This window comes from Nerophis ophidion, linkage group LG16, assembly GCF_033978795.1.
Source record: "Nerophis ophidion isolate RoL-2023_Sa linkage group LG16, RoL_Noph_v1.0, whole genome shotgun sequence".
Taxonomy (NCBI): domain Eukaryota; kingdom Metazoa; phylum Chordata; class Actinopteri; order Syngnathiformes; family Syngnathidae; genus Nerophis; species Nerophis ophidion.
This window is the reverse complement of record NC_084626.1, coordinates 25,708,662-25,724,743: the sequence shown is the minus strand read 5'-3', so window position 1 is coordinate 25,724,743 and position 16,082 is coordinate 25,708,662. Positions and strand designations below refer to the sequence as shown.

Sequence of the window (16,082 nt, the reverse complement as noted above, 5' to 3'; positions counted from 1 at the left end):
TACCACTAACGGTATGCGGGCTACATCTATTGTTATGCTAAAGAATCACTTGGTTAAAGTACAGTGTTTTGTTTTCCTGCATTCAAACAGTGTTACTGTTCAAACTGTGTAATTTTACAGTTGCCAAAATATTAACTATACCTGTTAAATCAATCAATCAATCTTTACTTATATAGCCCTAAATCACTAGTGTCTCAAAGGGCTGCACAAACCACTACGACATCCTCGGTAGGCCCACATAAGGGCAAGGAAAACTCACACCCAGTGGGACGTCGGTGACAATAATGACTATGAGAACCTTGGAGAGGAGGAAAGCAAGGATGTCGAGCGGGTCTAACATGATACTGTGAAAGTTAAATCCATAATGGATCCAACACAGTCGCGAGAGTCCAGTCCAAAGCGGATCCCACACAGCAGCGAGAGTCCCGTTCACAGCGGAGCCAGCAGGTTTTTAATTCATACTTAGGCCTACTACGTTACTGCATTTCAATGTTGGTCATTATGGTGGTACTTGGATAGCCAAGTTTTTCTGACATGACAACCACTGCGCTAAAATATTAATAACCCTATGACTAAGTAGCTTATTCTGAGTCTGAACAAAACACTCAATGCGGATTTATGAGCAGATGTTGCAGGATTATTTAGATACAGCATGTCAACTGGAGCCATGCTGACAGACGGCAAACGTGTCGCCATTTATTCAAATTACTTACGTGGATATCAAACGCAGATCAAAGAGCCGGACAGTATTGTATGGACAGAGAGAACATGGTGCCAATAACCCCATTAACATGTTATGTTTGCTCATGTAATATGTTCAAAAGAAAAAACCCACACGTTCCTCATCACAGTCACTGGGATTTGATATATTACAGCCAGGAACCATGCAGTTTATAATCATTTATTCCAGTTTTTTCTTTTAAATGGGATGAACAAGCATTACAAGCATCTTAATTGGGCTCGCTTGATTGATAGAAAACGCAAACTAAAGAGGCCCAGAAGAGTACTTCTCTGCGTTCACAGCTCCTCGATACATGACTCAGCGTCTTGCAGCTGAAACTATCCGGAGTACCAATTTCCCTCTGCAGGTCTAAATGTAACACCTTAATAGTGTTTCTGTCACATATGGCCTCTTTGGGACTGCACATCAAGGGGTGATACTTTTTGAACATTTTTGGGTCTGCCTTGGAGAGCCATGGCAATGTCTGCACCGGGGACCAGTTGCTGGCTCTCTGTCATAAAGGAGTCCGCGTGGAGAGAGAGAAGAAGTTGCGGAGCTAGCGTTGGGCGTCGGGATGGACGGGCTTGATGGAGTCCTGGCTGAATGAGCATGTATCGAAAAACTTTTCGATCTAACTGGACGATCATCCGCGCAAACTGGACATTAGGCAGCCTAAGATGAAGCAGGCTCTCTTGGTTGATTTGTTGGGTCTGTTCCTGTCTGTGGCCATGCTGCCCCCCAGCATACAATGGTGTGTAGCACCGCTGAGCCCCCCTCAGTGTATATGGATGTTAAATTGGTGTTTTTGTTTTGTTTCTCCATGCGTGATGTGCGCAACATCTATTATTTATTGCCATTTACTTTGTTTTTCCGTTGTGTATATTTTTGTAGAGGTATGTAGAAATAACTACTCTGAAGTGGCAGCTGGTTGCATCAGCTCTGTGCTCCTTTAACGTCTTTTATGTACTTTGCTTTCTGCTCGTTTTCATACTAAGATACAGTTGGGATCAAAATTATTCCACCCCCACACAATTTTGGTGTTTTAGCAAGTTGGACATTTATTCCGTATTTTGTTTATAGTCATATCAAATAAAGATGTGTCAAATAGACAAATGCATCTTAAATTGTAACACTGTATTTTACAAAACACCAAAAAAAGACATTTTTTCTTAATATCTCATTGACAAAATGATTCAACCCCCTAGTTCCATGCACCTTTAGTACTTAGTAGAACACCCTTTGGCAGTAATGACATCCTTCAAAGGTGATACATAACCAGACACAAGCTTCTTGCAAGCATCTACAGGTATTTTAGCCCATTCCTCTTGGGCAAAGGACTCCAGTTCATTCATATTCTTGGGCTTGCGTGCTGCAACTGCCTTCTTCAAGTCCCACCACAGGTTTTCTAGAGGATTTAGGTCTGGCGACTGTGAAGGCCACTCCAGAGTCTTCCAGCCCTTCTTTTGCAACCACTCTGATGTTGATTTGGAGGTATGCTTTGGGATCGTTGTCCTGTTGGAAGGTCCAACGTCTCCCAAGCCTCAGCTTCGTCACTGACTTCATGACATTTGCAGCTAATATATCCTGCTAGGAAATAGAATTCATAATGCCTTGAACGCGCTGGAGATTCCCGGTACCTGAGGCAGAGAAACAGCCCCAGAGCATGATTGACCCCCCACCATGCTTAACAGTAGGCAAGGTTTTCTTCTCTTTGTAAGCTTCATTTTTTCTCCTCCAGACATAACGTTGATTCATAGGCCCAAAGAGTTCCAGTTGTTTCTCATCACTCCATAGAACAGTTTCCCAAAACCTTTGGGGTTTGTCCAGATGATTTTTGGCATACTGGAGTCTATTTTCTTGTGCCTGGTAGTCAGAAGAGGGGTGCGCCTGGGAGTTCTGGCACGGAGGCCTTCATCTCGTAGTGTCCGGGACGAAACCTGCGTTCCCCCCTCTGCAATGTCCTGTTGTAGTTCCTCAGCTGTTACCCGGGGGTTTTTCACCACTGTACGCACACAGCATCTTCTTTCTACCACGCCCAGGTAGTGTTTCCACTGTGCCTTTAGCTTTAAACTTGCACATTATGCTCCCAACTGTGTCTCTTGGAATGTGTAATGTCTTTGCTATTTTCTTATATCCATATCCTTTCTTATGAAGAGAAATTACCTCCTCTCTTGGCTTCTTTGACCACTCCCTGGACTTCACCATGTTGCAAATATACCAAGAAGCTGCGCGTCACAGTCTCTTTCAATCAGTTTAATTGTTGCTCGTTATGGTTCTAATCACATCCACAGGTGTTGTCAACACCTGATTGAAAAGACCTTATTCAAATTCTGTTCTTAAGAGTTATCATCTCCAAGGCGTTGAATAATTTTGTCAATGAGATATTAAGAAAAATGTCCTTTTTTGGTATTTTGTAAAATACAGTGTTACAATTTAAGTTGCATTTGTCTATTTGACACATCTTAATTGGATATGACTATAAAAAAAAATACGGAATAAATGTCCAACTTGCTAAAACACCAAAATTGTGTGGGGGTTGAATCATTTTGATCACAACTGTAGCACTCTCTTGTGTTTGTTGCATTTTTCTCTGTTTCTTGCACAACTCAAACTCCTTATTTGTTATACATACTTCACCAATAAATCTGGTTCTGATATAATGGTTCGTTTAAGATGTGCATAGGAGCACCTTATGATCCACTTGAGACACATTATAAACAATCACCCACAATATTTTTGGAAATAAACTTAATTGTTTGTGTTGCTGCTATTTAGCACCACCAGCAAAATTTGGCTCCACTGCATTTTAAATGACTAATAAGTCAAAAAGCAACTAAAAGCAACAAACTCACATTTTAGAAGAGATATGTCTTAAAAAGTGTCTCACAGTGCATACACTAGACTTATAGTTGAAATGTCTTTTCTTCTGTTTTGATAAATGAGTAAAATGGTTGATGGAAATGTAGTGCATCACCTTTTTTTAGTGACTAGGTAAAGTTATTACACTTTAATTCATCCACTTGTGTACTGGAATGGACACAAAATCCAGGATGAGGATGTCTACTGGGATGTATTGTGGTTGTCTACTGGCAAGCATATTATCGAGGAAGCCTGTGACCAAAAACCCTCATGTTCATTCATCCTACATTCACAGAGCCCTTAATTCCCCAGAATAGTGCTTAGACCATGCCCACACAAACAAGGATACCTTGCCAAACACATATTCAGGGTTGAAAAGATCTCCATCCACACAAGTGTAGTTTCAAAACAGTGTCTGTCGACACACAAACGCACACTAACAAGCAGCCCAGGATACATCAGTCAGCTTTTTTTAAGTGCCTTAAAGTACGGTCGTGTGCAGCTGCACAAAATAAAACCGACTTTTGTGGAACTATCCACCCATCCATTTTTTTCTCTGTATCCATTTCGGGGTTGTGAGGGGGCTGGAGCCTATTTCCCTATTCCAGTTGCACTTGGAATGCACTATTACATATCTAATCATATATATATATTAGGGCTGGGCAACGATTAAAATTTTTAATCGAAGTTAATCGCACTATTTCTCCAATTAATCGCGATTAACTGCATTGTATACGCAAAGCCCAATAATGAATTCAAAAGTAGTGTGTAATGCACCTTTATTGGAATATTCTCCCACATGAACAAAAGCGCCAAAACATTTGTTGTGCAAACACAATTTAAATCAGTCCTTGTTAAACAGTAGCAGTTAAATAGCATATTTTATGAAAATCAACTCCAAAAATGTAAATACAAACATTTAAGTTTATTGCCACTGCCAGGGTATTTAAGTTATCCTGTTTGTTATGGAAAATAAATATAATCTACATACAAATCTCTGAGCCACAATCATAACATCTGAACAGGCAATTTCTGAGGTAACAGCAGAAACATTTTTTTTATCAGGGTCTTATATTTAAAAAACCTATATTATAGGTAGTGGGCTGTTTTAGGGATTTTTTGATCAAATTATCCGTAGTAGCAATATTAATAATGTTGTGTTTATTCTGCGTAGTGCACTTAAAATAATTATGACCATATCTAGGAATTGATATGATGGGAATTTTCCGATTGTTTGCTTGGTGCTTTGATAAACTGAACGCATATACATGGTACTATATTGTGATGTTATGAGCCAGGGAAAAAAAGAACTACCCTACCCAGCATGCAACAGGAGTGACGAGCATGCGCGGTAGCCCGGTATAGGTTGTGTCACCATGACGGCATCTTGTATGTTGTGATATGCACGCTCTGAAAGCAAACGTTAACAACTCAGCCAACACTCCTGGTCTGCATTATTCATAAATAGACAGGCAACACATATACTCCGCTGCTTCACAGGCCGCTGGATGGAGCCGGCAAAGTATTCCCATGCTAGCTAGCCGGTCTAGCAAGCACGCCTCATTCAGTCCAAACCGGCCCGATCTATCCACATTCAGAATTGTCTGGCGGTCGAAAGTGATCCCGGAGTGACCACGCTGTAAGCCAGCCATGAAATTTGCAGAATTGTCCGGTATTTTTGCCAAATGTTCCATCTTTACCAAGAGCCCCTCGACGCCGAAGTACATCCGGGAGATGCTATCTTGTTAAGAAAAGGCGTTAACAAAATAAAAGCTTGTAAACAACATACGCAAATGTGCGATAAAATAATTGTCGGCGTTAATAGATTGATGAGTTAACTCGTAATTAACGCATTCATTTGCCCACCCCTAATATATATACATACATATACACACACACACACACACACACACACACACACACATACACACACACTACATATGCAATGAAGTGTAAAATATCTATGACATAAGCGCATACTCACAAGGAAGCCAGGATACAGCATTTGTTTTTTATAAAGCGCTTGCTGAGGAAATCAAGTAGGGCGGAAGAGTGCCACATTTTAGGAGATGACAACGACAAACTGTCACGCACTCCACTCTAAGGAGTCTAAGAACGCACAAGTTTGCAGTGAACGCTGTGTTAAAAGATTTGTTTGATATATCTTTTATTTACTTTACTCGTTTGGTGTTTCCAACTGAAATATTATTTTGATATTTAAACAAACAGAAAGTCAGGGTCAATGATACGTTGTTAAGATAGGTACTTCTAGGTCTCCCCTTTTGTTTATTTTGTACATAAATGTGTCCGTTTAAACATGCAGAGGACAGAGTTTTGAAACTCTTCACTCTGGCCAGCGTTTTCAAAAATGTATGTATTTAAAGACAAGTTTGCGCGTGGCCAAGAGGCCAACAGGCATAGGAACGTTTTTTTTCAAGGGGAACATTATCACCAAACCTATGCAAGCGTCAATATATACCTTGATGTTGCAGAAAAAAGACCATGTATTTTTTTAACCGATTTCCGAACTTTAAATGGGTGAATTTTGGCAAATTAAACGCCTTTCTGTTTATCGGTCTTTTAGCGATGACGTCAGAACGTGACGTCACCGAGGTAACACACCCGCCATTTTCATTTTCTACACATTACAAACACCGGGTCTCAGCTCTGTTATTTTCCGTTTTTTGGACTATTTTTTGGAACCCTGGAGACATCATGCCTCGTCGGTGTGTTGTCGGAGGGTGTAACAACACTAACAGGGAGGGATTCAAGTTGCACCACTGGCAAGAAATCTGCCGCCAGACCCCCACTGAATTTGCCAGAGTGTCTGAACATTTGACATTTGACCGGCGATGCTAAGACAGACATGGCACAGAGATGTATGGATAACCTGCAGATGCATTTGCAACGATAAAGTCAACGAAATCACAAAGGTGAGTTTTGTTGATGTTGACTTATGTGCTAATCAGACATATTTGGTCACGGCATGACTGCCAGCTAATCGATGCTAACATGCTATTTACGCTAGCTGTATGTACATTTGAAACTAGATACCCACATTTAATGCGAAACAAACACTTACCAATCGACGGATTTAAGTTGCTCCAGTGTCACAAGATGTGAAAGTCCTGATCGTTTGGTCCGCACATTTTACCGGCGATGCTAATAAGGCAGCCATACTATGGGCCACTTCATTAGGTACACCCAGGCTATGGACGAATAGCGTCAATAGCTATTCGCTCAATAGCTTCAATTTCTTCTTCAATTTCGTTTTCGCTATCTGCCTCCATACTCCGACCATCTGTTACAATACATGCGTAATCTGTTGAATCGCTTAAACCTCTGAAATCCGAGTCTGAATCCGAGTTAATGTCGCTATATCTTGCTGTGGTAACCGCCATGTTGTTTGTATTGGCAGCCCTGTATGACGTCACAGGGAAATGGATAGTGGTTTCGAAGATAGCGAAAATAAGGCACTTTAAAGCTTTATTTAGGGATATTCTGGGACCGATGACATTTTGAAAAAAACTTCAAAAAATACAACAAGCTACTGGGAACTGATTTTTATTGTTTTTAACCCTTTTGAAATTGTGATAATGTTCCCCTTTAAAGTATCTGTGTTGGTGCCCACTGCAACATTGATGGGACTATTTTGAATACAATTACAATAAGGAAGGTGTCTTCGCAATTACTGCTTATCTGTCTATTGCTTACGTTTAAAAATAACTGGTGTTGACCTATTTCTAAAGAGGAAAACAGAAAAAAGACAACAAAGAATGTATAATGTACTAAATGACAGATTAAAGTGAAGTGAAGTGAATTATATTTATATAGCGCTTTTCTCAAGTGACTCAAAGCGCTTTACATAGTGACACCCAATATCTAAGTTACATTTAAACCAATGTGGGTGGCACTGGGAGCAGGTGGGTAAAGTGTCTTGCCCAAGGACACAACGGCAGTAACTAACTTGGCACAAGCGGGAATCGAACCTGCAACCCTCAAGTTGCTGGCACGGCCACTCTACCAACCGAGCTATGCCGGTTGGTAGGAGTAAAGGAGTAAATGCTGAGAGAAACATTGAATAATAAATGGACGAACATAAAAAATAGGCCATTAAATCAATAATGAGTGAATTAATGTAGCAACAAATTATAAAAGACACTGAATCCTCAAAATACCAAGTAAAAAACATATACTTGAACTTTTTCTTTAACTGACACATGAGCACATTGCATAGGTTTTACTATTCAGTCCGTTCCATACTTTTACTTCACATATTGATATGCTAAAAGTTTTGAGTAATGCACGTATATAAAAGATCCAAAAGCGTACTTTTGAGTTATTAAAACTGAAGCTCTTTACATCCAGTTGTTTTTTTACATACCTTTATCAATGTCAAATGTGGCCTTTTCTCTTCCATCTTCGACTACTCTTCCCGGAAGTGTTAACCTGAAAACAATGTGACAGACTTCCATGATCATCCTATAAATCAGCTTTTGTTCCCAATTAAAATTCCAAGCGCACTGGACCTACAGTGGATTGATTGGGTTTTAGCATCTTTAATGCAAAATATATATCTATGTGGCCCCCACATCCCTCAAATTTTCTGTAAGTTACATTAATTAGATGAGGAATGCATTTTTTAAAGGCCTACTGAAACCCACTACTACCGACCACACAGTCTGATAGTTTATATGATGAAATCTTAACATTGCAACAAATGCCAATACAGCCGGTTTAGTTTACTAAATTGCAATTTTAAATTTCCCGCGAAGTATCCTGTTAAAAACGTTGCGGAATGAGGACGCGAATGAAGGCGTGTTAAGTCACCGGTGGTAGCGGGCATGTTCTTCCAGCCCGATCCAAGCTATAAGTAGTCTGCTTTAATCGCATAATCACACAGTATTCTGGACCTCAGTGTTGCTGAATCTTTTGCAATCTGTTCAATTAATAATGGAGACGTCAAAGAAGAAATATGTAGGTGGGAAGCGGTGCATTGCGCCTGCCTTTAACAACACAAACACAGCCGGTGTTTCCTTGTTTACATTCCCAAAGGTGAAGCTTTACTATGGAACAGAGCGGTCAAGCGAACATGGTTCCCGACCACATGTCAACCGGCAAGTTTCGGTGAGAAAATTGTGCTAATAAATCGGCTCTTACCGTAGACATGAGCCGAGTTTGCCTCCTCCTGCAGCTGCGGACTCTCTTACCTCCTCCCACCGGAGACACTGGCGGTCACCACACCCCTCCGACTTTCAGGAACTATATAATCTGACTAAAACATTAGTAACACAATAAGCAGATAAGGGATTTTCCAGAATTATCCTAGTAAATGTGTCTAATAACGTCTGAATCGCTTTCACTGCCCTTGCCTTTTTTTTTTCTTTCTAGTCCTTCACTCTCACTATCCTTATCCACAAATCTTTCATCCTCGCTCAAATTAATGGGGAAATCGTCGCTTTCTCGGTCCGAATCGCTCTCGCTGCTGGTGGCCATGATTGTAAACAATGTGAGGATGTGAGGAGCTCCAAAACCTGTGACACCACGCGCACATCGTCTGCTACTTCCGGTACAGGCAAGGATTTTTTATGAGCGACCAAAAGTTGCGAACTTTATCGTCGATGTTCTCTACTAAATCCTATCAGCAAAAAAATGGCAATATCGCGAAATGATCAAGTATGAAACATAGAATGGCCCTGATATCCCCGTTTAAATAAGAAAATCTTATTTCAGTAGGCTTTAAACTAAACTGTGACAGTAACAGAGAGGTACAGTGCAGCCGGAAAGTATTCACAGCGAATCACGTTTTACACATTTTGTTATGTTACATCCTTATATAAATTTGTTTATATCCTCAAAATTATTATAATTATAGAATTATTTTTTTAAAGGCTTTGGACATCATATTAACCGGACCATAGAGCACACCGGATTATAAATGCGCACATACAAAAGGCTCACTAGTGCAATAACAACGCCGGAAATATGTGTCCCGTGAAAAAACGTCCTACCCTAACTCTCTAATAACTAAAGTTTCTTGGGTGAATAATGTAAACTCACTACACCGGTATGTTTTAGCGCTTTCGTGGCGAGTTTACTGGCAGATATAAGTAAGAACTTTACACTACTTTATATTAGAAAGGGCAACAGCGGAGGATGAATGTCCCATAACAAGAGGATAGAGAAAAAGAAGAAGTTTATCGACGACGGTCTCGTCACGTGCAAATTTTCAGGACTTTTATGCAGATCCTAAATACGCATCAACAGGTACCAGAAGGTAAGAAAAGTTGCTTTTGCATAATATTGCGAAACAAAACGCCAGATGTGTCTTACCTTATACACACACCATGATAATACTGTACTTGTATGTTGAAGAACAGTGCAATTTATCAAGCGGTGCGGCTTCATAGCTTACCAAAGTGGTACTAAAATTTTTTAAAAATATTTTTGAGCGCCGTGTTTATAATGTTCTATATTTTCAATGGAACATATACAATATTGGTGTTGTTTACTTGAGTCATATTGCAGTCTACCCGTATATCGTGTGTGACTGCCATCATATTGCAGTTGGTTCGTAGAGTGGCCGTGCCAGTAACTTGAGGGTTGCAGGTACGATTCCAGCTTCTGCCATCCTAGTCACTGCCGTTGTGTCCTTGGGCAAGACACTTTACCCACCTGCTCCCAGTGCCACCCACACTGGTTTAAAATGTAACTTAGATATTGGGGTTCACTATGTAAAGCGCTTTGAGTCACTAGAGAAAAGCGCTATATAAATATAATTCACTTCACTTCACTGCACGTATCTCTTATGTGTGACTGCCATCTACTGGTCACACTTATTACACCATGCACCTAATAAAATAGCTTCAAGGTCATAACCAAAATGATCCCATACATAAGGTTCACCGGGTTGTAAGGCGCACTGTCGATTTTTGAGAAAACTAAAGGATTTTAAGTGCGCCTTATAGTGCGAAAAATAAGGTAAAGATTTTCAATCAATCAATCAATCAATGTTTGTTTATATAGCCTTAAATCATAATTGTCTCAAAAGGCTGCACAAGCCACAACAACATCCTTGATTCAGAGCCCACATAAGGGCAAGGAAAAACTCACAACCCAGTGGGATGTCCATGTGAATGACTATGAGAAACCTTGGAGAGGACCGCAGATGTGGGTGACCCCCCCCCTTTTAGGGGAGACCGGATGCAACGGACATCAAGGGGGTCTACCATAATATTGTGAAAGTCCAGTCCATAGAGGATCTAACATAATAGTGATAGTCCAGTCCATAGTGGATCGAACATCATATTGAGAGTCCAGTCCATAGTGGATCTAACATAATAGTGATAGTCCAGTCCATAGTGGATCTAACATAATAGTGAGAGTCCAGTCCATAGTGGATCTAACAATATATTGAGAGTCCAGTCCATAGTGGATCTAACATAATATTGAGAGTCCAGTCCATAGTGGATCTAACATAATAGTGAGAGTCCAGTCCATGGTGGATCTAACAATATATTGAGAGTCCAGTCCATAGTGGATCTAACATAATATTGAGAGTCCAGTCCATAGTGGATCTAACATAATAGTGATAGTCCAGTCCATAGTGGATCTAACATAATAGTGAGAGTCCAGTCCATAGTGGATCTAACATCATATTGAGAGTCCAGTCCATATTGGATCTAACATAATATTGAGAGTCCAGTCCATAGTGTGGCCAGCAGGAGACCATCCCGAGCAGAGACAGGTCAGCAGTGCAGAGATGTCCCCAACTGATGCACGGGCGAGCGGTCCACCCCAGGTCCTGACTCTGGACATCATTTTTAATGCCTTAACTTTTGCAAAGTCCAATTGATGACTTTTGATGCTTTTTAAATAACCCGCAGAAGCCCTGTAATTCCCCCTCGGAGTAACACAACAAAAGTCATGGTAAAAATAGAGCATATTTACCTCAAAAGAAAAAAAAGTTCCTAATATACTTTGAGTATTCAATTGAAATTAGTGCCCACACAATAAAAGTAGCATACATGTTACAAACCCCGGTTCTATGAGTTGGGAAATTGTGTTAGATGTAAATATAAACGGAATACAATGATTTGCAAATCATTTTCAACCCATATTCAATTGAATATGCTGCAAAGACAACATATTTCATGTTCAAACTGATAAAAAAAAAATGTTGTGCAAATAATCATCAACTTTAGAATTTGATGCCAGCAACACGTGACAAATAAGTTGGGAAAGGTTGCAATAAATACTGATAAAGTTGAGGAATGCTCATCAAACACTTATATGGAACATCCCACAGGTGTGCAGGCTAATTGGGAACAGGTGGGTGCCATGATTGGGTATAAAAGCAGCTTCCATGAAATGCTAAGTAATTCACAAACAAGGATGGGGTGAGGGTCGCCACTTTTTAAGCAGTTTGTCAAACAGTTTTAGAACATTTCTCAACGAGCTATTGCAAGGAATTTAGGGATTTTACCATCTACGGTCCGTAAAATCATCAAAAAGTTCAGAGAATCTGGAGAAATCGCTGCACGTAAGCGATGATATTACGGATTTTCGATCCCACAGGCGGTACTGCATCAAAAACCGACATCAGTGTGTAAAGGATATCATCACATGGGCTCAGGAACACTTCATTAAACCACTGTCAGTAACTACAGTTGGTCGCTACATCTGTAAGTGCAAGTTAAAACTATGCAAAGCCAAAGCCATTTATCAACAATATCCTGAAACGCCGCCGGCTTGGCTGGGCCTGAGCTCACCTTAGATGGACTGATGCAAAGTGGAAAGGTGTTCTGTGGTCTGACGAGTCCACATTTCAAATTAAATTTGGAAACAGAGGACGTGGTGTCCTCCAGAACAAAGAGGAAAATAACCATTCAGATTGTTATAGGCGCAAAGTTCAAAAGCCAGCATCTGTGATGGTATGGGGGTGTATTAGTGCCCAAGGCATGGGTAACTTACACATCTGTGAAGGCACCATTAAGGCTGAAAGGTCCATACAGGTTTTGGAGCAACATATGTTGTCATCCAAGCAACGTTATCATGGACGCCCCTGCTTATTTCAGCAAGACACGTGTTACAACAGTGTGGCTTCGTAAAAAAAAGAGCGCGGGTACTTTCCTGGCCCGCCTGCAGTCCAGACCTGTCTCCCATCGAAAATGTGTGGAGCATTATGAAGCGACAGCGGACTGTTGAACAACTGAAACTGTACATAAAATAAGAATGGGAAATAATTCCACTTTCAAAGCTTCAACAATTAGTTTCCTCAGTTCCCAAACGTTTATTGAATGTTGTTAAAAGGTGATGTAACACAGTGGTGAACATGCCCTTTCCCAACTACTTTGGCACGTGTTGCAGCCATGAAATTCTAAGTTCATTATTATTTGCAAAAAAAAAATAAAGTTTATGAGTTTGAACATCAAATATCTTGTCTTTGTAGAGCATTCTATTGAATATCGGTTGAAAAGGATTTGCAAATCCTTGTCTTCTGTTTATATTATTAGGGACGGTGTGCCGCAGTGGGGAGAGTGGCCGTGCGCAACCTGAGCGTCCCTGGTTCAATTCCCACCTAGTACCAACCTCGTCATGTCCGTTGTGTCCTGAGCAAGACACTTCACCCTTGTTCCTGATGGGTGCTGGTTGGCGCCTTGCATGGCAGCTCCCTCCATCAGTGTGTGAATGTGTGTGTGAATGGGTAAATGTGGAAGTAGTGTCAAAGCGCTTTGAGTACCTTGAAGGTAGAAAAGCGCTATACAAGTACAACCCATTTATCATTTATTTATATCACTAAAGCAAGATGGCCATGACACAGCATTAGTAGGCGAGCTAATACAAGTAGCCAATAAATATTTCGGTTTTATAAAGTAAAATAAAGGTATTTTGGTTGAGACATGTGAGGTATTAGTTTAACAATACGTTGACATTAATTTTGGGTTTTAAATTGCTAAACACAACCAAACTACATGTCAGTGCACAATTCTGAATATAATACATTCCAATACAAAGTCTTTTCATTTACAGATCCAAACTCTTCTTTATTCTCCTCTGCTGGTCTTCTTGACATGAGGCCTCCCTGAAGGAGTGACTGACACGTTAAACAGTCAAGGTAAGCAAGTGTGTGTGTTATTTCTTTAGAGAGCCACAGCTTACTGTATATTCTGGACCATGTTGCATGTCATGGCTCACTGACAAACAGAGGATTTCACCCTACTGTAGTCATGGCCTGTAGAGATGTCCGATAATGTCTTTTTTGCCGATATTCCGATATTGTTCAACTCTTAACCTACTCACTGGCCTAGTGGTTAGAGTGTCCGCCCTGAGATCGGTAGGTTGTGAGTTCAAATCCCGGCTGAGTCATACCAAAGACTATAAAAATGGGACCCATTACCTCCCTGCTTGGCACTCATGAGCATTAAGGGCTGGAATTGGGCGTTAAATCACCATAAATGATTCCTGGCCATGGCACCGCTGCTGCCCACTACTCCCCTCACCGCCCAGGGGGTGATCAAGGGTGATGGATCAAATGCAGAGAATAATTTCGCCACACCTAGTCATAGTGTTTGTGTGACAATCATTAGTACTTTAACTTTAACTTTAATTACCGATACCGATATATACACACACACACATATATATATATATATATATATGTTAGGACTGGGCGATATTGCCTTTTTTTAATATCGCAATATTTGTATGCCATATCGCGTTATACGATAGACTGGGACGGCGTGGCGCAGTGGTAGAGTGACCATGCGCAACTTGAGGGGTCCCTGGTTCAATCCCCACCTAGTACCAACCTCATCACGTCCGTTGTGTCCTGAGCAAGACACTTTACCCTTGCTCCTGATGGGTGCTGGTTAGCGCCTTGCATGGCAGCTCCCTCCATGTGTGTGTGAATGGGTAAATGTGGAAGTAGTGTCAAAGCGCTTTGAGTACCTTGAAGGTAAAAAAGCGCTATACAAGTACAACCCATTTATCATTTATTTATTTATATTTACATCTTACACAATTTCCCAACGCATATGGAAACAGGGTTTGTAAAACTGCTGATTAACTCACCTCAGAAAGTAAGGTTTGGCGTAGAATTTGACATCTGTTCCGTCTATAAAGAGGTCAAACTCTGATGTTCTGGTGTAGGGAACCCGGATGGAGAGGATCAGGTACGCTGGATCCTGGCTCAGGTCAAACATTGGAGTTATCATTGTGGATTTGTTCAGTGATGCGGACCTGCAAGACAAACAACGGGGTGAAAACCTCAAATAAACACTTTTCAGACTCAATATATCTGCTGCCGACAGCGCGCCCCTGCGTGGTTGACTCTTTAAGGCTCAGGACACTTGATTCAACATTTATGTCCAAATATATCGTTTTATGGTTCTTTATGCATGCCGAATTCAACCAAATACCCTTAAAAGTAATATAAAAAAGGAATTATATTGCCAGGTGGTTTGAGTCGCTTTGTTTTTAGTAGCGAATGTGACGTGACAGTTTTCCAATGAGAGTTTTGTTTACCCCGACCACGACGCCGTCCTCACACATATTACACTCAGAATAGGGTTTTAGTTTCGTTCCACACAGTGCTCATAAACACTTAGAACGCTTCCCGGACTGGCAAAGACGTAGCGAGCAGTTTGACACAGAGTTTGTTTGCTGCACTCACCAGACAGTAGCCTCACACGCGGATCTCTGATGAAGCGGCCATGTTGTTACCGTACTGCACTGTGTAAGAGGTAAGCGACAAAATAACTGGCGGTGAGGCATATGTACAATCATATTAAACTACTCAATGTATTTTAAAAGTTATTTTAAAAAAACACAACGGCATTTTTGATGTTATCTGTGTTTAGTATTTAGAATACAAACCCCGTTTCCATATAAGTTGGGAAATGGTGTTAGATGTAAATATAAACGGAATACATCCATCCATCCATCCATCCATCATCTTCCGCTTATCCGAGGTCGGGTCGCGGGGGCAGCAGCCTAAGCAGGGAAGCCCAGACTTCCCTATCTCCAGCCACTTCGTCTAGCTCTTCCCGGGGGATCCCGAGGCGTTCCCAGGCCAGCCGGGAGACATAGTCTTCCCAACGTGTCCTGGGTCTTCCCCGTGGCCTCCTACCAGCTGGACGTGCCCTAAACACATCCCTAGGGAGGCGTTCGGGTGGCATCCTGACCAGATGCCCGAACCACCTCATCTAGCTCCTCTCGATGTGGAGGAGCAGCGGCTTTACGTTGAGCTCCTCCCGGATGGCAGAGCTTCTCACCCTATCTCTAAGGGAGAGCCCCGCCACCCGGCGGAGGAAACTCATTTCGGCCGCTTGTACCCGTGATCTTATCCTTTCAGTCATGACCCAAAGCTCATGACCATAGGTGAGGATGGGAACGTAGATCGACCGGTAAATTGAGAGCTTTGCCTTCCGGCTCAGCTCCTTCTTCACCACAACGGATCGATACAACGTCCGCATTACTGAAGACGCCGCACCGATCCGCC

General features: G+C 41.3%; 1 protein-coding gene across 3 annotated transcripts in view; it reads right to left on the bottom strand.

The window, feature by feature from the left end:
- Positions 1-15,332, bottom strand: part of shq1 (SHQ1, H/ACA ribonucleoprotein assembly factor) — a 123,192-nt gene extending 107,860 nt beyond the window's left edge. The window contains exons 1-3 of one of the 3 annotated variants that reach the window (XM_061874760.1): positions 15,255-15,332; positions 14,654-14,821; positions 7,965-8,029 (exon numbers count right to left, since the gene is read on the bottom strand). In XM_061874760.1, coding sequence (XP_061730744.1) covers positions 7,965-8,029; positions 14,654-14,796 — 208 coding nt within the window. In that variant the 5' untranslated portion in view covers positions 14,797-14,821; positions 15,255-15,332. The other 2 variants (XM_061874758.1, XM_061874761.1) reach the window with 2 other exon arrangements.
- Between the last annotated feature and the right edge of the window lie 750 nt (positions 15,333-16,082).